The sequence below is a fragment of the Mandrillus leucophaeus genome, unplaced genomic scaffold (genome assembly GCF_000951045.1).
Source record: "Mandrillus leucophaeus isolate KB7577 unplaced genomic scaffold, Mleu.le_1.0 Scaffold1209, whole genome shotgun sequence".
Classification (NCBI taxonomy): Eukaryota; Metazoa; Chordata; class Mammalia; order Primates; family Cercopithecidae; genus Mandrillus; species Mandrillus leucophaeus.
The window spans coordinates 171,494-192,927 of NW_012100421.1; the positions used below are offsets into that span (position 1 = coordinate 171,494).

The 21,434-nt window shown below is 35.7% G+C and overlaps 1 protein-coding gene across 16 annotated transcripts in view; it reads right to left on the bottom strand.

Annotated features, from left to right (window-relative positions):
- OPRM1 (opioid receptor, mu 1) overlaps positions 1-21,434 on the bottom strand; it is a 123,087-nt gene that overhangs the window by 64,466 nt on the left and 37,187 nt on the right. The window contains exon 2 of one of the 16 annotated variants that reach the window (XM_011970860.1): positions 15,853-15,972. The exons of the other annotated variants lie outside the window; for them this stretch is intronic. Coding sequence (XP_011826250.1) covers positions 15,853-15,972 — 120 coding nt within the window. The remainder of the gene's footprint in view (positions 1-15,852; positions 15,973-21,434) is intronic. 16 annotated transcript variants of the gene reach the window in all.

A 21,434-nucleotide genomic window follows, 5' to 3' on the forward strand; every position in this document is an offset into this window, starting at 1 on the left:
TTTTTCAGTCAGATAGTTTTTTTGGAAGGTATTTTCCTTTCCCTGTGGAGAACTCAATAGCATTTGTGATGAGAAAATATGATTCATGAATAAACCAGTAATTTGGCAAAGCAAATAAGCTCCATTAGTTTTTAAAGCCTGAAATTTTAGTCTTATAGTGCAATAAGGGTTATTAAATCAATATAGAGTTGTCTTCCGACTTGGAATAGACTCATTTGGCACTAACAACATTTTCAGCCACAAATTATGTAACTGTTTTTTTAATAGGAAAACTCCAAACATTGATTTATATTTTAGTATAAAAGCTCTCTAATGCAATACTTTATTACTTTTCAGGATCATCTACTACTTCTGAAATTTTCTCCCTTTTCACTTGTTTTCATATGATTAATTATGTTTTTCCTTATTATACTATTGGACATTCATATTTAAAAATCTGAAGAACACTGAACTATATAGAAACTAAAATACAAATCACTCTAAATTTAACAAGTACAGCCAAACTCTGGGAACATTTTGTTATATTTAATACTCTAACTTTGTGATCAAAGTTATAAATTTCACACTTCTCCTAGCTAAAGACAAAAATGTCATTGAGCTTTATGTATTAAAGCATCTTAAGAATTGTGGGCATGTTTTTAATTTTCATAGAATGCATTATATTTTCATAATTACTTTTGTTCACCATAAAATCTTCTTAGTGTCAACACTGAGCCAACATACATTTCTTTAACACCTTTTTTTTTCCCCCAACTATTATTTTTGTTTTAGGGAGTACGTGTGCAGGTTTGTTACATAGGTGAATTGCATGTCACTGAGGTTTGGTGTTCAAATGATTTTGTTACTCAGGTAGTGAGCATTTTGCCTGATAAAAGTTTTTTGATCCTTACCCTCCTCCCACCTCCCACCTTCAAGTAAGCCCCAGTGTCTTTTGTTCCCCTCTTTGTCCATGTGTACTCAATGTTTAGCTCTCACTTATAAGTGAGAACATGTGGTATTTGGTTTTCTGTGCCTGCATGCGTTGCCTCAGGAGAACAGCCTCCAGCTGCATCCATGTTGCTGCAAAGGACATGATTTCATTCTTTTTTGTGGCTGCATAGTATTCCATATAACACCTTTCTTATTTTTATTTTTGCCCAGCACATGATAGGCACTGGTTCTGCAGGGAGACATATCTCTCCTAAGTGTGGTGACAAACCAGAACGAAGTGATTTCTAAATGGTATGTTAGATGTTATAGCACAGTGCGGGTAACATGGCAGTGTTGAGAAGCGTACCTAATCCTCATGTAGGTGACAGGAACGTTGCAATTTTTCAAAATTTGTTTTACTAGATGGAGAGTGTCAATGAGAATATTAAATTCACTTACTGGGGTCATGTTCCTGGCCCATTTTGCCAAGGATTTTGTCCCTGATGGTGGCAGAAAGCCATTAATTTAGGGTGGGCCCCAAAGTTTTCCAGAAACAAATATAAATCTAGTATTCTCCAATTAGCCTGCCATGTATCTACTTTCTAGAAGTAAATATACACCACTGATAAATATGTTTAAATTCACAAATTTTACTACCCATTTTACTGAGAGTGAGATATTTGTCAATATTTTATTACCAGTGTATTTTCTGCTCTGTGAAGTAAGAATTTCTTTTCTTGACATAAACTTTGTACTTTTAAATATTTGTGAAATAATTGGTGCAGAGTAGAGGCTAGAAATTTTCTTGTGTCACCTAGTATAACCTCCTTGTGTGATACATCTCTAAGATGAATCTGGATTTCTTAAACACACATTGTCTTGTGACTTCTTTCTTTCCATTTTCTAGGGAAGCATTCTACTCCTATTGTTCTCTTGTTACTATGGCTATTGCCACCTCATCTTCTTTTCTCAGGGAGTCAGAAATCCACTGATTTTTGGGGGGGAAAATTCATACAACTAAGAATTCTTCTCTCAGTATTTGTCAGTTTTCAGACCATCATATTGATACAATAAGTAAAATCTCATTTACTGGAAGTCTCCCCAGATACCTTATTCTTTTCCAATCTGTGTCTAAGACAAAGAATATGGTATGGACTGGAATAGTCTATGGGAAGAATTTGGCATGGGAGTTGAATGGACTAGGTTTCCATACTTTTTGTAAGTGACCCCATTAACCATTTGAGAAGCAAAGAAAGAGTTATGGATAAGAGTCATGAGTAAAAAGGGGGAGTTTCCATTACTTTTCTGGGTCCTTTTGGTCCTTTTGGTCTATTTATTCAGGCTCGCTGGAGTACCACCGACATGCCTGGTTACTTGCATTTGGCAGTAATTCCAGCTAATCTGCCTTCAGCCTGTCCATCTGGTGTTTTGCTCGCTAGGGTAGGGATACAAGGATATGGAGCAGGATGCTTTTCTTGAATTTAATTTAGTGCTGCTTCAAAAAAAATCCTTGAGTAAAGTTGAACCTTTTATTCCAGATTGATTCTTCTTAGATTCTTTCAGATTTAATTCCTCTTCTAGATTCAATTTTTCTCCGTTACTATTATCTTGTTATAACCCCTCTCCCATTTGGATTCCTTATGACAATAAATTGGGAAAAGGAAAAGGCAAACACTTCATGGGCGTAGGTTCTCTTCTCAACTCGAATGTAGAAAATAACCTTGGAAAATATCTTTGCATCAAAATAAAAAAATAGCTCTTTTACAATAATTTTAATTTTGGGAATTTCAAGTTTCTTTCAAACATTAGCTCTCAGTGGAACAAAGATCTAAAAGTTACTTTAAAAACTTAGGAATGGATCACTGAGACACAAAGGGCTGAAATAAATGTAGCATTAACATAACATTATAATCAATTCAGTGTAGTGGAACATTTCAGCTACTGTATGTCACATGAGTATTTGTTACTTTGTTGGGTTCTGAGATACAAGAATTAACATAGGCAAACAAACAACAACAAAAATACCAGACAAAGTCTGTCCTCAAGAAGCTTGCATTCCCAAAACTGGAAATTTCATTTTTTAAAAAAAAGTGTACAAAAGGATCATGAATGTAAATGGAAATATGCAAATGTCCCAGTGCTTGACTGAATAATACAGCCAGGAAGCCTGACTAGATCTCCAACTTTCAACACTGAGCCTGGCAGAGTGGCTGTCTCTTGACCAGTTTGCCGATAGGAATTATTAGCACTCCCTAGTCACACATTGAGTAATGATGCTGTCGAGGGTAGATTAAGACAGCACCTTTAGATCACAATCGAGGTTTTGTAAAATAGAAGTTCCACTAATAATTGATGGGTCCTATTTTTCCAGGCTAAAAGGCTGTCTCAATTAGAGACCTAGATCCAGTTATTCAATTAGAGACCTAGACTGGATCTAGGTCTCTAATTGAGACAAAAGGTCTATTATTATATAGGTCTCTATTGAGACAAAAGGTCTCTAATAGAGACAAAAGGTCAATTCAAAATGTCACAGCCTAATATGAAGGAAAAGTTCCAGGGTTTGACTTGCAAGGAGACAGGCATCCCATTTCCTTCATTCCGATTTCCATGAGGAAGAGCCTATCAATAAGGAAAATAGGTTGCCAATTAGGGAACATTCTGGAAAGTAAGATGTAAAACCTACCTTAATATACCTGTCAGCCATCCAAAAGGACCCTCGATAACTGGTTTGAGAATCTCTCCTTGATGCAATTGAATAACACAATTTTTAAACACTTAAGTTTCAGGGTAATGTAGCTCTCAGTTCAAATCTTACTTCCATCATTTACTAGTTGGACAAATTTGGGCTTACTATACGAATTGCCTAAATTCTATTTTTCCCATCTGTCATAGTTGGAAAATATTAATACCTTCCTTAATGGTTGGTGTACAGATGAAATTTTTTTTTAATGTAGTGTATTGAAGGATTGTTAGTATGGAATCTGAACTGTAGTTACTTTCAGTAAAAGTCAGTGATGATGATGATAATGAAGATGGTGATGATGACAATGAAGATGGTGATGATGATAATGCTTTCTGTGAGTTTCAAATTTAATGGGTGCTAATTTATTCTCCAAGGCACATTGCTAGGGACCAATATTCTTCTATGTTCATGTTTATTTGTCCTTAAAATATGGGCCCAGGTTAAGCATTCATATTTACTGAAGTGTTACTTTTTGTTTTGATTGTACTAACATTGCTTCTAGATGTTTCTCATGTGTGCTAAAGATAATTGACGCATTCTGACCTATGATTGTTCTGAAAACACAACTGTTTTCAAAGGGCTTCTTTGATCAATTATCGTTCCAAAAATGTTTTGGTCTGCTAAATTTTATAACTTTATCTATTTCATCTAGAATGTTGACCCAATATATTCTGCTTTAATATCAACTTAACTTCAAACAACTGTGTGAATAAAAACATGACAGCTATACCAAACATCATTTTTCATCTTTTTACTACTGTTAGAATTTTTTTGATATAGTAGAAGACATATATCTTTATATAAAATATTTTTTAAAAGATGTATAAAAGCAAGGGTGTGTAGAAAGCATGTTAATTCCTTCATTCATATGCTGTTATTTTGAGTTCCGAAATTGCTGAGAAAATAATACTCCTGTGGAAATGATCACTGGTGTGGTTTATGTGTTTTAAGTTATGCTTTGTGGCATTGACTAATGTACCAAAGTCTTTTGTGGAAATGTGATGTATTTGTTTATATGCAGACAATTTCTTCTTTGTTCAGAATAGTGGCCCTTTTCTAAAAGATAGTGTCAATTTCTCTTTTGATAGTCACATCTTAAATTCCACAAAACTGATACAAAACTTTGTAAAATGTGAAAGTTTCAGGTTTGACTTCCAGCTTGATTCTTCTGCTGCCTGTCTTCGCTTGATAGGGTATTCATAAGTAGACTGGTCATCGTTCCAATACAATGACAGAGTAACAAATGCCTGAAAGGAATGATTCCTGAGATTTTCTTCCTACGAATTCCACTCATACAGGACTCTGCTCTTCTGAGCCGATATCCTTACTATTTGTAAAATTTTTGCAATATCTACTTTGAGAAAAATACTTATAAAATTATGGTCAATAGCACTTTCTTTCATTCTTTTATGAAAATGAACCAAGGCCTTTTCCACTCACTACTCTCTTGCCTCTGAGACATAAATAATACTTTTAACAAAATTTGAGGAATGGAATAAAGACTTAAATTAAGAAGATATCACATTGATGGGTTTGGTGATGGAATAAGATGAGCTACAGTAATTGATTTTAATAAACCTTGAGAAGAGTGTTTTTCTGATAGTGTGATGGAAAGAACATAAGGTGAGTTTTTATAGTCTTATTCTTGGCATTTATTAACTGGTAAAATTGTTTAATTTTCTTATCCACTAGACTGTACCTTTGGGCTTTGGAAAAAAGTCGGACTGTGTCTATTTTGCTCACTGATATCTGAAACTTCTAAGAGAGTGCTTTGTACATAGTGCTCAACAAATGTAGTTCATGTTTCTTCTTTAAAATTAGTCTGCTTATTTCTTTAAAATGAATCTGTTCAATTTCTTCTCTGTTTAGACTCACAAAAATTTTATGAGACTCAAACTGTTCAATATAGGGAAAAATGTAAAGTTCTATACAATTTTAAGGAATATCTTTAGTCCTTAGATACGTGTTTTATATACCTTATAAGGAACTTGAAAAAGCTTCGTTTTGTCATCAGAAGGAAAGACTATTTGAAGGATTTCAATTAATGCTATCTGCTTTAATAGGACTACCAATTTCAGTGGCCTTGGATCTTGAACATGCTCATATTTAATTTTATTCAGCCTGCGTGGTTTTCTTTCCAGAGCTGATGGAGGCTGAGTAAGAATGAAATTATAATGTTGATAATAATTTCCCTTGTTCTTCTTGGCAGGCACAATGAGGCTCTGATGTTCAGGTTATCCTGCTGGCAACGTTTTTCAATTAACATTTTATACTCCCCCAGAAAAAGCTCAACCTCTCACTGGCACTGAACCCAGCATTTCAGTGAAAAAATCCTTGGAAACAAAGAGGCCTTCCCTTCCATTGATCTCCTTGTTCCCACAGCTTCTGTACTTGGAGGAGTCTTAGTTCTCAAGGGCACCATGAGATTCAAGGTTATTATTCTCTGCTGCATCCTGTGCTTGCTTTATTTATAGAGTTTACTTTCCTGAGCTAGGAAGTAGACAGACATTGCATTGCAAGTCTTGGAAAAATCCATCATGAAGGCATTAGAAATAGACACGTAGGCCCAAGGAACTGTCATTAAGGCATCTTTCATGCAGAAAAGAACTCCATCATGCTGGGCGTGGTGGGTCACGCCTGTAATTCCAGCACTTTGGGAGGCTGAGGCCAGTGGATCATGAGGTCAAGAGATCAAGACTATCCTGGTCAACATGGTGAAACCCCATCTCTACTAAAAATACAAAAATTAGCTGGGTGTGGTGGCAAGGACCTGTAGTCCCAGCTACTCGGGAGGTTGAGGCAGAAGAATCACTTGAACCAAGGAGATGGAGGTTGCAGTGAGCTGAGATCACACCACTGCACTCCAGCCTGGTGACAGAGTGAGACTCCGTCCAAAAAAAAAAAGGAAAAGAGCTCCATCATTTGTCCAGCTTTACTGTGTGATTAGAGAATCAGACACAACAGGGGTCAGGATGACTCTTCACAGGATGAAATTAGAAATGCCTAAATTCTCAAAGCTAGTGTTCAGAGAAAGTCATTGTTGTGAGTTATTTCTTCTTATTCAAATGAACAGTGCTGCTGGAGACAAAGGAGTTTTGTCACATGCAATTAGCATTTAGACTTAGATCCTGCTTGAGATTCTTTCACACCAAGATTTAAGTAACAAAATGCTATTTTGTTTGAAAAATCACCGGTTCGCATATTTTCCCCCCACTGACTTTATTAGACAATACAAAAAGACTTATCAATAGGGAACCAAATGAGTTGCCATTACCTGTCTTAGAATTCTCTTCACATCATCATGTCCCTGACAAGATGGTTTTGAAATGACCCAGTGCATGTAGAAGGAGTTGATGGGAATGAAGAGAAGAATGGCAAGAAACAGTGATACTCATGCAAAGCCTGGCTTCTCCTCTGCAGAACTTAGGAGTCTAGAAAGATAAACTGTAATCAGAAATATTATAATGGATAATATATCTGACCTAGGTAAAGGCAAAAGGCAAAAGCCCTGGGTGAGTGTTGATAGCTTGCAAACTGATGGTGTGAATCCAGTATGAGGGAAGATAATTTGGAGCAAATAAAACTCTTTAGTATTTATTTATTTATTCATTTATTTTTGAGACGACGTCTCACTCTGTCACCCAGACTGGAGTGCAGTGGCGCCATCTTGGCTTACTGCAACCTTCACCTCTCATATTCAAGCTATTCTCCTAGCTCAGCCTCCCGAGTAGCTGGGATTACAGGCACAAGCCATGTCGCCCGGCTCATTTTTGTATTGTTTCACCATGTTGGCTAGGTGGGTCTCGAACTCCTGACCTCAAGTGATCTGCCCACCGCAGCCTCCCAAAGTGCTGGGATTACAGGCATGAGCCACTGCGCCCAGCCAAGCTTTACAGAACACTTTAGAGTTTACCACATATTTTCCCATATTTTTATTATCAAAAGCTTATCTATTTGGACCTAAAACCCATGTGAGGTTGAATATGACTATTTTTCCTTTATTAAGCATTAACTAATGAGATTGAAATAGGTTAGGTGTCTAGTGTAGTCACTAGTAAGGGGCAGAAATCTAAACATATCTGCTTTTCAAGTTTTTTTTATTTAGATTTTTGTGGGTACCTAGCAGGTGTTAGTTGTGTGATTTATCAAGTATATGAGATGTTTTGCTACAGGCATGCAATGCATAGTAATCGCATCGCAGAGAATGGGGTATGCATCCCCTCAAGCATTTATCTAAACATGTCTTTCATTACATGTTTACTACTCTGTCTACTCCACTATGCCTACTCTGAAGAGAGGTGATTGGTCAAATTTAGATAAATTTTCAAAAAATCCTGAGCTTTCACTTTTCTGGAAGGTAATTTAATTTACTACTTGTTCTATAAATAACCCCTTAAAGTTCAGAGAAGTAAAATATACAGACAGATTAGTTAAATATTTTTCACAAACAGGACTCAGTTTTCTCAACCATAAAATGGATAGGTTGAACCAGACCTGTTCTTCTTGATCTTGGCTGCATGATAGAGTCACCAGGGGAACTTTTATACTTACTTATGCCCAGGAGCTGCCCCTGGAGATTCTGATTCAATTAACCTTAGGTGGGTTTCCTTTTTTTTTTTTTTTTTTAAGCTTTCCAGGTAATTCTAAGGTACCACCAGGATTCAGAGTCACTGGACTAGATGATCTGAAAGTACTCTTCTTCTATATGTCTCAGCATATTGTAGGGATTTATATAATGGCTCTGATGTTCCATGAATTAATTGGAAGGAGACTCAGTTATTATTCATTTTATTCTGTCTGGGTTCCTTGCTAGAATTTAGATCCAATTCTCACTTATGAGAGTCTGGGAATTATAAAATTTTGCAGGGCACTCTATGTCGCCCAGTTTAAACTCTCCTTTAATTTACCCAGTTTAAACTCTCCTTTAACTTAACTCTTCTTGCAAACTTTTTCCTGATGGTCATCTGGCTAATCTAAAGAATTCCTGTACATGTGAGAAGGTTTCCTCTGAGCATGGCAGATCAAAGGAGCAGTCACTTAGATATGGGGACAAAGTTAAAGACGTAGAGTCAGGCAGGGAGGAGATTTCAATTGAGTCTTAAGGAAATCATTGAACAAAACTGTAGACAAGAAGCAAAGAGATTACAAACATCCTTAGAATACCTTGGCCTACCCTAATACTCCTTTTTACCCAGCTAGACAGTCTGAGTTCCAAAGAATAAGTAATAGCATTTTCCAAAGCAACTTTTGAGAGCTGTAGAAAACATTTTTTAAAATGAGCAACATATAAGTCCGACAGAAAAGAAAAAAGATCCAAGCAATGAGCTTTTACGTTTGAAATGGCATAAAGAGAGTTTGAAGCTGCCACTCACTATCTGGTCACATGCAGTGGGTGCAGGGCGGCAGGTGTGCAGGCATAGGTGTCTTGGAGGGCAGATTTTATATTTGCCAAGAAGTTAATATGAATTTGCAGATGACAGTTTCCATTTTTCCTGAAAACTTCCAAAAGATTGAAGACGAAAATACTGTGATGAGCCTAGCAAATTGCACTTATTTAAGATAACCACAAAGCATATCCAATAGAGAGAAATTCTTCAGAAATGTTATTTTCTAAGCACTTACTCTTTAATCACTGGCTAAGGGTGGTAATGAACCTTGCTGATTGTCTGAGCGAAATAAATAGTTGAGGGTTAGAGATGGGGGCCTGGGGTGAAATAGAGATAATTTTGTGTGATGATTATTATAGCACAACTTCAACCTCAGTTCCGGAAGAGCAATGTGCTCTGTCATAGCAATCTATGGCAACTGTTGTGGTTTGTGCTAACTTCATATTTGTGTTGCTATTTTCTGATGTTGAGAAATACTGTGAGTTGGCCTAGGGTTTTTGTTAATTTTTAATTTTTGTGGGTTTATACATACCCCATAAATACATACACCTACAAAGTACTAGGTTATTTTAACAAAATGTTTTGCCTTCATGTAGTAAACAATATGTAATCAAATTTTCTAAAGAAGATGATATGTTCCTATTTCATGACCACTGCAAGAATAAAATTTTATTTAAGATGTTCTGTATCAGAGTTTGGCAAATGACAGCTTGTGGGCAAAACCCAGCGTACGACTTCTTTCTGTGGTCTTCCAGCTGAGAACAATTTTACATTTTTAAATGGTTGAAAGAAATCAAAAGAAAAATAATGTTTTGAGGTGTGTGAAAATTATATGGAAATTCAAATGTCAGTGTCCATATCAAGTTTTATTGAAATGCAGTCATATCCATTTGTCTATGTGTTGTCTATGGCTTCCTCTAGGCTGCAATAGCAGAACTAAATAGTTATGATAGAGATTATCTGATTGTAAAAACCTGAAATATTTACTTTCTATTTTATTTTATTTTATTTTATTTTATTTTACTTCAAGTTCCAAGATACATGTGCAGAACGTGCAGGTTTCTTACACAGGTATACGTGTGCCATGGTGGTTTGCTTCACCTATCAATCCGTCATCTAGGTTTTAAGGCCCTCATGCATTAGCTATTTGTCCTAATGCTCCTTGTTCCCTTGCCCCCCAACCCCCGACAGGCCCCAGTGTGTGTTATTCCTCTTCTTGTGTCCATGTGTTCTCATTGTTCAGCTCCCACTTATGAGTGACAACAGGCAGTGTTTGGTTTTTTTGTTCCTGCGTTAGCTTGCTGAGGATGATGGCTTCCAGTTTCATCCATGTCCCTGCAAAAGACATGATCTTATTCTTTTTTATGACTGTATAGTATTCCATGGTATATATGTAACACATTTTCTTTATCCAATCTATCATTGATGGGCATTTGAGTTGGTTCCATGTCTTAGATGTTGTAAATAGTGCTACAATAAACATACGTGTGCATCAGTCTTTATAGTAGAATGATTTATATTCCTTCGGGTATATACCCAGTAATGAATTGCTGGGTCAAATGATATTTCTGGTTCTATATCCTTGAGGAATTGCCACATTGTCTTCCACAATGGTTGAACTAATTTGCATTCCCACCAACAGTGTAAAAGCACTCCTCTTTCTCCACAGCTTCATCAGCATCTATTGTTTCTTGACGTTTTAATAATCGCCATTCTGACTGGCGTGAGATGGTCTCTCATTGTAGTTTTGATTTGTATTTCTCTAATGATCAGTGATGTTGAGCTTTTTCTCATATGTTTGTTGGCTGCATAAATGCTTTGTAACTCTTATAGGAAAGACTGAGCAAAGTCATCACTCTTCATGCAATGAATGGATCTTATGTGCATCTTAGTAAAATGAGATGACAGTCTCACATCAGAATCATTTAGACCCAAATTTCACTTTGGCTAATAAAACTACTTTGGTATAAAATAGGATTTTATTTTCCAGATGGAATGTCTAGTTTACTTGTGCGTTTTCACCATTCTCGGTTTGGAGGGAGCAGGCTAATTCACAGTCCTAGAGTCATTCAGTTGTAGGCAGAGCCCTTTTTAGTTGTTTATCAAAAATTAGAGTAAGGATTTTGTGGCTTAAAATTTTTTTCCAAAATTTGCTAATTGTAAATCTCAAGTAATTGTTGTGATTTTATAGCTATAGCGTGGTTATTACTTATTAAGTAAAAGTTTCCTTTCCATGTTTTAGAGCTTTACTGAAAATAAAAGCCTAAGACTTCAGACAGATGAAATCCTACATTGTAAGGATAATTTTGACATTCACATACTTATATTACATAATCATAATTTTACTTAAATTTCTATTTTAGAAATATACAGGAATCAATTTAGTTTTGAAAATGTTATTTCAATATGCAAAAAACATGCTAATATATATTTTAATTTTAAAATTATTTGTATTTTTTTGGCTATGTAGTAGGTGTATATATTTACGGGGTACATGGAATGTTTTGATACATGCAGACAATGTGAAATAAACATTCATGAGGAATGAGGTATCCACCCCCTCAAGCAGTTATCCTTTGAGTGACAAACAATCCAATTACATTCTTTATGTTATTTTAAAATGTGCAATTAGCTTATTATTGATTATAGTTACTCTTTTGTGCTTTCAGATAGTAGGTCTTATTTATTCTTTCTAATATTTTTGTACCCATTAGCCATCCTCACCTCCTCCCACCCCCTATCAGTCCCCACTACCCTTTCCAGCCTCTGGTCACCATCCTTCTACTCTCTAAGTTTATGAATTCAATTGATTTGATTTTTAGATAACACAAATAAGTAAGAACACGCAAAGTTTGTCTTTCTGTGCCTGGCGTATTTCACTTAACAGCATAATCTCCAGTTTCATCATGTTGTTGCAAATGAGTGGATCTCATTCTTTTTAATGGCTGAATAGTATACCATTGTGTTTATGTAGCACATTTTCTTTATGCATTAATCTATTGATGGACACTTAGGTTGCTTCCAAATCTTAGCTATTGTAAACAATGCTGCTGCAACAAACATAGAAGTGCAGATATCTCTCTGATACACTAATTTCCTTTGTTTTGAGTATATACATACAACCTACCAAAATTGAACCAGGAAGAAAACCAAAAGCTGAACAGATCAATAATAAGTAGTGAGATCTAAGCCATAATAAAAAGTCTTCCAGTAAAGAAAAGCCCAGGACATGATGGCTACACTGCTGAATTCTACCAAACATTCGAAGAAGAACTAATACCATTCTTATGCAAACTATTCTAAGGAATAGAGGAGGAAGGAATACTTCCAAACTCATTCTGTGAGGTCAATATTACCCTGATGCCAAAACCACAGACATATCAAAGAAAGAAAAATACAGGCTAATATCTCTGATGAATAGTAATGCAAAAATCTTCAACATAATACTAGCAAAGAGAATTCAATAATACATTAGAAAAATCACTCCTCGTAGCCAAGTGGGATTTATCCCTGGGATGCAAGGATGGTTCAAAATATGCAAATCAATCAATGTGCTATGTATATTTTTAATTCATGTGATGTGGTTAGGTATCTGGTGACTGATGAGTGAGTTATATGGGAATCCATTTTGTTTTCAAACGATTCTACCTGATTATAACAAAACATACAACTTGTCATTATGTCATGAATTTGTTACCATATTTAATATGGAACATAGCTTCCTGATTTTCTTCTTTACTAATGTTTTAAAAATATCTCCTTGAGGAACAATTTATATACATTTGATTCTCATTATTTGAGGATTCTGTATTTGAAAATTGGCCTGTTCACTAAAATCTATTAATATTTACCCTCAAAATAATACTTGACTTTTGCAGTCATTTGAGGACCTAGGTGGACATGTGTAGAGCAGCAAAAAATTTGAGTTGCTCTCTGTGCAAGTTCCCAGGTAAGGCCAAACAAGGCAATGCTCTACTGTCTTATTTCAGCTTGTACTACAAACAAGTGTCCTTTTCACAATCTATTTAATGCCACATTTTTCACATTTCTGTGTTTTTTTTGTTGGTGGTGATGGTGGCAGCTTCACTGTTTAAAATGGTCTCAAACATAGTGTGGAAGTTCTACTTAGTGTCCCTAAGCCAAGAAGACTGTGGTGTAGCTTATGAGGAAAGTACTTGTGTTAAAGAAGCTTTGTTCAGGCATGATTTATAGTGCTGCTGACCATGAGTTCAACGTTAGTGAATCAGCTATGTATCATATAAAGCGTCTTTAGACAGAAACACACATAAAACAAGGTTATGTATGCATTAGCTGATGAAAATTTTGTAATCAGAGGCTCACAGGAACCTAGCTCTATATATCCCCTAGAAGCAAAGCTTCAGTATTCACAAATTCTGTAGTCATAATGACTTTATGGAACATAACTATCATGAACAATGAGGATTGACTATATTAACTTTTTATTTTTTTACTTCTTCAAATTTTACTTTCTGCATTTTATTATAAGAGTAACCATATATTCCCTTTTTAAAGTTTGCAAACTCAGGAATAAGCATATATAGACATGCATGTGTTTGTATATGAATTTATGATTTGCTAATATGTATCTATGGTACAGATCACTTTTCATGACTCAAGTGATAAAAGTTAATATGCATGAACAAAGTGAATTGAGAAAATTATTTAAATTAGATTTTATACTTAATTTGAGGTACATCTGAATTGCTAAATGCTTAGAATTGTACAGTATTTTGAAGATATACAGGTGTGTTCGCCAACTTTGAATGTTGGATTTCTTACCTAAATATAGAGAGATAGATGTAGTTCAAGTCTTTAAATTTGATCAAGTGACATTTTATAAGGCCATGAGAAAATGCATAATTTTTTTAAACAATGGTTGCATGTATTTTGGGTTATATTGCAGGGAAATTTGTTGTAGGAGTACTTTGGAGAGGCTCTAAGAAAGGATAGATTTAAGCTGATACTTGAAGAACAAGAAACATTTTGATAGGAAAAGAATGAGAGATATGTTATGGGTAAACAGAGAGAAAGAAAAATAAAGAAAACAGTATAAAAGAGATAAATATGAAGCATATTGGAAGATAGTGAAGGGATCAGGTTGGCCTAATTTACTTAAACATTAATTTAAATCACACTAATGGTTTTTAGTGAATATGAGCGGTTAATATTTGAATCACTTAGGACACCTACTGAAACTGAATGTGTTCCCCTCAAATTCATATGTTGAAAACTATTCCCCAGTGTGATAGTATTTGGAGGTGGGGCCTTTGGGAGGTGATTAAGTCATGAGAGCAAAGCCATTATGAATGCAATTAATGCCCTTATGAAAGAGGTCCTGGAGAGCTCCGTTGCCTCTTTGCCTTGTGAAGACATGGGGAGAAGATAGCTGTCTATGCAAGAGGGCCCTCAGCAAATGCAGAATCTGCTTGTGCTTTCATCATGAACTTCTCAAGCCTCCAACACTGTTTAAGAGTAAATTTCTGTAGTTTGTAAGCCACCCAGGCTATGGTACTTTGTTATAGCAGCCTGAATACACAAAGACACCTACTTATACACAGTGCATCAGCTAACATATTATTTAAAACAAGCAAAAACCAAACAAACAAAAATTGTACTTAACAACATTTTGGTTGGACAGAAACTTATATCCAGAACAGAATGATCTCTCTCTCGTTTAAACCCATCACACAGTTCATCTTATGGGAAAGCCTTATCCATTGATTTACGAAGGTTCACTTGATTAGATTTGGTGGAACCTCTGCATCAGACTTGGAATACAACATCCAGGATATGACTAATATCTGAAGGCAGATATTAAAACAATCTCCTATATAGAGAATGACAGAGAGAGAGAGTGTGAGAAAGAATTTTGCCCACGCCCCACCTTTGCCAATCATGCTCTTAGGTGTTACGCATTCCTAACCCTTAAGGAGGCAGCACATACTCTGACTCACTGTTTTTCATTCCTTGTCTTTCCCCATCTCTCACCCAGGCCCTTGGGTGCCTGGTGTGCTTCAGCTCACTTTTGAAGATTGAAATTTTCTTGAGCTCAATTAATCACAAGATACTCTTAATGTTACTATATAACATAAAATTAATGGAAAAGGGAGTGGTAGGTTTTTTGTTTGTTTGTTTCTTTATACCCTTTCATCAGCTAATGCATATATAACCTTGTTTTATGTGTGTTTCTGTCTAAAGATGCTTTATATGATACATAGCTGATTCACTAACGTTGAACTCATGGTCAGCAGCACTATAAATCATGCCTGAACAAAGCTTCTCTAACACAAGTACTTTGGGTGCACAAAAGAGCAGGACCTTTTGCTTGGGGCTCCCTGTGCAGTGAGAAGATGACTTTCCCCTCTCCTTCCTGCATTTCTGCTCAAACATGTTATGCTCACCTGGTGGCTTCTGTGGGGTGGGAGTGGGAGGAATGAAACATTGTGGGGTTGCACCTTTTCCCATTTAACCACTTGCCTGTACTCTCGAAGCATGTGAATACAGGCTTGACTGTAACTTTCTGTTTCACTTATTGTCCTAATCATAAACACCACATCTGGCAGTTCAGTGCGCACTCGCTCCTTCTCCCTTTGACAGAACCTATTTGAGCTTATATAGAATCCAAAGGGCTGTGGTATTCGGAATGGCGACCACGATTGTTCAGTTTTGTGTATGATTACTCTTCCTCGAGATTGTATCGCTGGGAAAAACATGCGCTTAATAGTGACTGAAGTTGCCATAGGACATTTTAGTACCAGAAAGGGTTTAAGATTTTTTTAGTCCGATTCGCACATTTTTACAGATACGGAGAGTGGGGCACACAGTGCTTTGAAGTCAAGCCACAACTGACACGTGGGGTCCTGAGCCAGAGCAAGGTTTCTTCCTTGCTGTTCTTCCTTTCTAAATTTATATCTGAGAAGTGGATGGGAAAGAAAAAAAGTTACCTGAGACAAGAAAGGATGGATAAAGAAAGGAGTTGCTTGGCAAGCTCAGTATATGATGCTTCTTGTATATGACATTTCTTGCATTTGATGCTTCAGCTCACTTTTGAAGACTGAAATTTTCTTGAGCTCAATTAATCACAAGATACTCTTAATGTTACTATATAACATAAAATTAATGGAAAAGGGAGTGGTAGGTTTTTTTGTTTGTTTGTTTCTTTATACCCTCAGATAGTTCGCCAGAAGGCACAGGAAGCTTTATTTCCTTTACATGGCGCAGACAATTCTGCTCCTATCACCCTGAGCTCAAGAAGAAGTAAACGGAGCACTGGACATGACTGGTGCCCACTCTCTCTCCATTCAGCCAAACTTACCCCAAAAAGCCTTTCCTAAATCCCAAGGCAGGAACAAAAATGGAAGGAAAAGCTTAGCTTCTGAACTCTCTTGGTAGTTCTGACTGGGGCTGCCTATTAGAATTTTTCTTATGAGTTTTTGATAGTTAAGAAAAAACCTTTATTGATAGGTCTCTAAGGGCTCTATTGATTAACCAGATTTTACTGTGCTAACATATAGTCACCAATTATAAAAGAACAGGAAGGATATTCAGCAGAGTGTGAGATATGACCTTGTGTGAAGGTGAACCATTTTGAAAAGTGGTTGCTTGGCAAGGAGTGGGAAACCTGAAGAGTAAACCAGGGAAGAGGAAAACAAGGCATGTGCTTGAGACGGTCACAACGTGGGCAGGGCCTGCTGACATGCCTTGTAGTTGGCACCTCAGAATTGTACAACTGAGGAGAGAGGGGAGCAAGGGCAGTATTTGTCCACAGGCTTCCATTTCCTGGTCAAGAGAACTTCCCTGAACTTCCAAATAGTGCCTTTGTGAGTGCCAGGCTGATTCCTACGGAGGCTAATTACTCCAATAGAAAAGCCCTAGGGCGGAAAGTAAGGGATTTTGATGCAGCCAAGATGAAGTGTTACTCAGTTATGTTTGGGCAAAACTGACTGTCATATCAGCGGCTGAGGTGGAAGGCAAGACGAAGGACATGACATGGCCACGAGAAGGCTATATGAAACAACGCGAAAGCCATTGCTTTCAAATTTTGCCTGGTGGAGGGCTAGAAATTCTGTGGTGGTCCCTTGGGGACAGCACTGGTGGGCGATATGGGGATGCAAAGTGAGCAGCGCTCTTGGCCCCAACACGTGGTTACATCTGGACAGTTGTTCTGTGATCTGTTTTATATATTGGGTCCCAAGTTCTTGAAATGAGTGTCTATGTCTAAAAACAAGTTTGGAGACTGCTCTCACAGACAATTATTTCAGTTAGATAAACATTAAACTTAGTGAGGATTAAAGACATGAAATTCTTGTATTTTAAAATGACATGCACCATTTAGTCTTGGTACTTACCCCTAGTACTTTTTTTTTTATTTTAATTTTTTTGTTTGAGTCAGAGTCCCACTGTGTCACCCAGGCTGGAGTGCAGTGGTGCGATCTCGGCTCACCGCAGCCTCTGCCTCCGGGTACAAGCAATTCTTGTGCCTCAGCCTCCAGAGTAGTTGGGACTACAGGCATGTGCCATCAGGTCCAACTAATTTTTGTGTTTTTAGTAGACACAGCATTTCACCATGTTGCCCAGGCTGGTCTCAAACTCCTGACCTCAGGTAATCCACCTGCCTCCACCTCTCAAAGTACTGGCATTTATAAGAGCCACAGTGCCTGACCACCACGAGTACATTTTAAAATCTCATATGGTTGTATGTTATTTATCAAAATGAGCTTATTTTTTCTTGCTGCTGAGCTTAAAATATCTGTTTCAACTACTGCTTTAAACAGAATCCTAGGAGAAATAATATTTCAACTTTTATATGTTAGGGATCCTATTAGATGTTCAAAATCTCAAAATAAATATTGCCAGCATTTATTATTTGAATGCATACAGACACCAATTAATTACTTTTATTTTCTTCTTAGCAGTAGAGAAATTGTGCTCTATTTAAATTTATTAACCGGTATTTTTTTTTTTGCAGCAGTAGCTGAGTTTTTTATACCTAAATATTAATTAAAACAATTAGATTAGAAAAATGCTTGCAAATAAATTTTTATGAATAATTTTTAACACATGTTTTAAAAATAAGATCAGTTAAAAATACTCAGAAGAGTTAATGGCCACAATGTTTGTTTGTTTTCTTTTATGTTTGTTGGTTTTATTTGACATCTATTTTCTAGCACTGGCCTACTGGAACTATAACAACTTGGGGTAACTGGGAAATTATGTATTTAAACTTAAACATATGATATGATACCAATTATAAAAAGTTACAAAAACATACAAAAACATTTACTATGTATTTGTGTTTCCATATATTTACTATATATATGTGTTTCCATATGCAGTAAATGTTTAAAAACATGCATGTGAATACTCACCACTAAATTTATGGTAGTGGTAGTCTCAGTGAAAGGAGGGTAATGCGAGCACAGAAGAGACTTCAACTGTTTCAGTCTGTCTGTCTCTCTGTCTATCTATCTATCTATCTATCCATCCATCCTTTAACAGAAGAATTGTTCTGTAATTCTATATATTTTTTTATCTTTGGAGATGTTTCAAGAAATATCAGATAGGTCATCCTTTCAAGAAAGAAAACAGAGAGAGAAGAATGTAGGAAACTCATTGATTGGTAATGCCATGCAAATGACAAAGACACAGCTTACAACCAAGGAAAGTAAAAGCAATTTAGTGTGTTTAGGAGACACAGAAGAAGAGTTGTTCTCCTCTGAATTAGTATCTATAGGGAAAATAGCACTTAAAATTCAAATTGTAATAGGTATCAGGAGCTCCCCCTGACTAAGTGAAAGGCATGCAATTAAGTTAGTATTTTTTAATGTAAGCCATTAAATTGAGAACTGAATTTTACTTAGTGTTCTCCACTTAAAATCTATCCTCTAATTAGGATATTTTATGGGTTTTAAAAAAGTGAATTTTATTAGTATTTGAGCTTTCCAAATAAACTATTATCTTTTTATTTTATGAAAATTACTAAGGATCATATTTAGTGACATATGCTTTCAAATTGATTCAAATATATATGTATGTGTGTGTGAATTTATATATACACACACACACACACACATATATATATATATCCTTATATTAGATAAAACATTATTGTTCACTAATTTCTACCTACCTAAATCTGGATTAAGTTTAAAAGTTTATACTTCTGTTCCAATCAAGTATAACTGATCATCTTTAAATTTAAACCTGAATCAAATATTTGGTATATAGAACAAGTATAAGCTCACAGGACTTTTCTAAAATCAGAAATACTTCTTAGGAAGGAGAAATGACAATAACATCTTGCACGTATTTAAATGCTCTTCTCTGATAATTAGTTATATTGGGAATTTATCTAACCACATTAAGAAATAGTCTTACAAATGAGGGTACTATTACTTGGCACTCTTCATTGGAAATTTACTGTAAGGATGGTTTACACAGCCCACAGAGATCTCAAAGTTTCTAGCCCTCCACTTTTCAACAGTGTCTGTACATACCACGTTCATAGCTACATGAACAAACCTTGGAAAAAGAATCTGCCAACATAAACACATCTGGGATTATATTAGTTTTTGCAGTTATGGGTAATCCTATAGTTTGGTTCAGTTATTAAATATTTTTAAAAAGTGAAACATCTCTGGTTGCTGTTACTCTTCGTTTTGATTTTTTTTCTTTACAGTTCTTGACAATGAAACATTATCATCCCATTTTAAGTGGTTGCTACTTTTTGTAATATTTTCATCATATTTTCTAAAATCTTTGTGGTAATTTTCATAAAGTTATTCTGCAAGCATTAGTTTTCTTTAAAACCAAAAAAAGCTTTCAGGTGATGGTTACTGATAACATTTTTATGACTTAACATTTGGATGTAAAACCTTTAGAACATATTACAGTTTCTTCTTTCCTCCCTTGTATTCCTTAGAGCAGCCCTATTTAAGAATCTCATTTAAGTTATACTACTTAGTAATGTTGTTGATGAAGGGATGATGATGATGGTGGTACAAACAGAGCCAAAGAGTTAATCACAGCATCTGCGTTAGCAGTTATTTTTGTTGTTATTGTTGCCATAGTCATCTGAGCCTCATGATTCACTCAATGGACTAAAACATCTTAATAAATATTACCTTAATATAATCAGAAAACTGCAGCTACTTGATCATTCAATAGTATTTGTTGAATTTGAAATAGAGAAGGAAGTGAGCACTTCTCCTCAATGCTTAATAGATGCAACATTATATCCAGCCTATTAGCAAGGACAATACATCCCTGAACTGATCATTTTGTAGTTTAAACACTGCAGCCTGGAGACAGTCAGTTAAATATTCTCGGCTAAATAGATATACTTGGTTCAATCCCCAGATGCCTTCCCTGTCACTTCATCTGTCACTAACTTGCCCATTTTTCTGTTTCACAGTCACATTCCAAGAGGGTTACCTAACCCTGCAATTAAAACCCACCCTGCCACAGGTGGGTGTTTGGGATGACCTTTCAAATAGTACTGCATTTTGTAAGAACTTTCAGTACCAAGAATAAAGCATAATATCATGTTCTCAGTAAGATGCACTGTCACCATGTTTCTCCAAGTCAACAAGAGGCCAGAGGTAATGCCTTTAAAACCAACTCACCCAACCAACAACATCTACACTGGAATAATAAGACCAATCTGCTTATTTCACAGCCAGTTGCCACTCTATTGGCCCTCTCTGTATTGCAAAGCATAAACTAAAGTGTAGAAAAAATGAGGAAGGAAAATACCAAGAAGCAATAAAAAGGAATAAAATATTATGTTTCAGATGGCAGGATTCCTAGATGCTTTGGTAATTTTTGTTTCATGCTTTTTTTCCTTCAGGATTTCATACAGAATTTGGGGATAATTTGTTATTCCCAAGTTATTATTGCTGTATCAACCCACTCTGTCAACCTAATAGTCAAATTAACTCAAATCATGATTTGCCAGCACAATAAACATAAAATTATGTTAGCTAGGAGAGATTCAGTGGCACTGAATTAATGAAATATCTGTTTTTGGAGAAAATCATTTACATTTTCTGTGCCTCAGTTTATTTACTTAGCATAGATAATCTCTAGAGTCCCTTCTAGCTTGATTAGTGTATGATTTTATGAATTTCTTTTAGAAAAAATGAGAAACATATTTTCTCTTCACAAAGTAGGCCTTTAATTATAACTTTTATTGTCATAACTGCAGAATGAAACTTGGCTTTTAATCTTTAATGTGAATCATTGTATTGAATTACTTAAAGTAAATGTTTTAAAAAATAAATTATTCCATTGATCTTCTTACATTTTTCCTTCTGTTGTTAGCCTTCCTCTCAGTAGATGGTGCTCTTTTCTTACAGACGATACTTATCTTATTC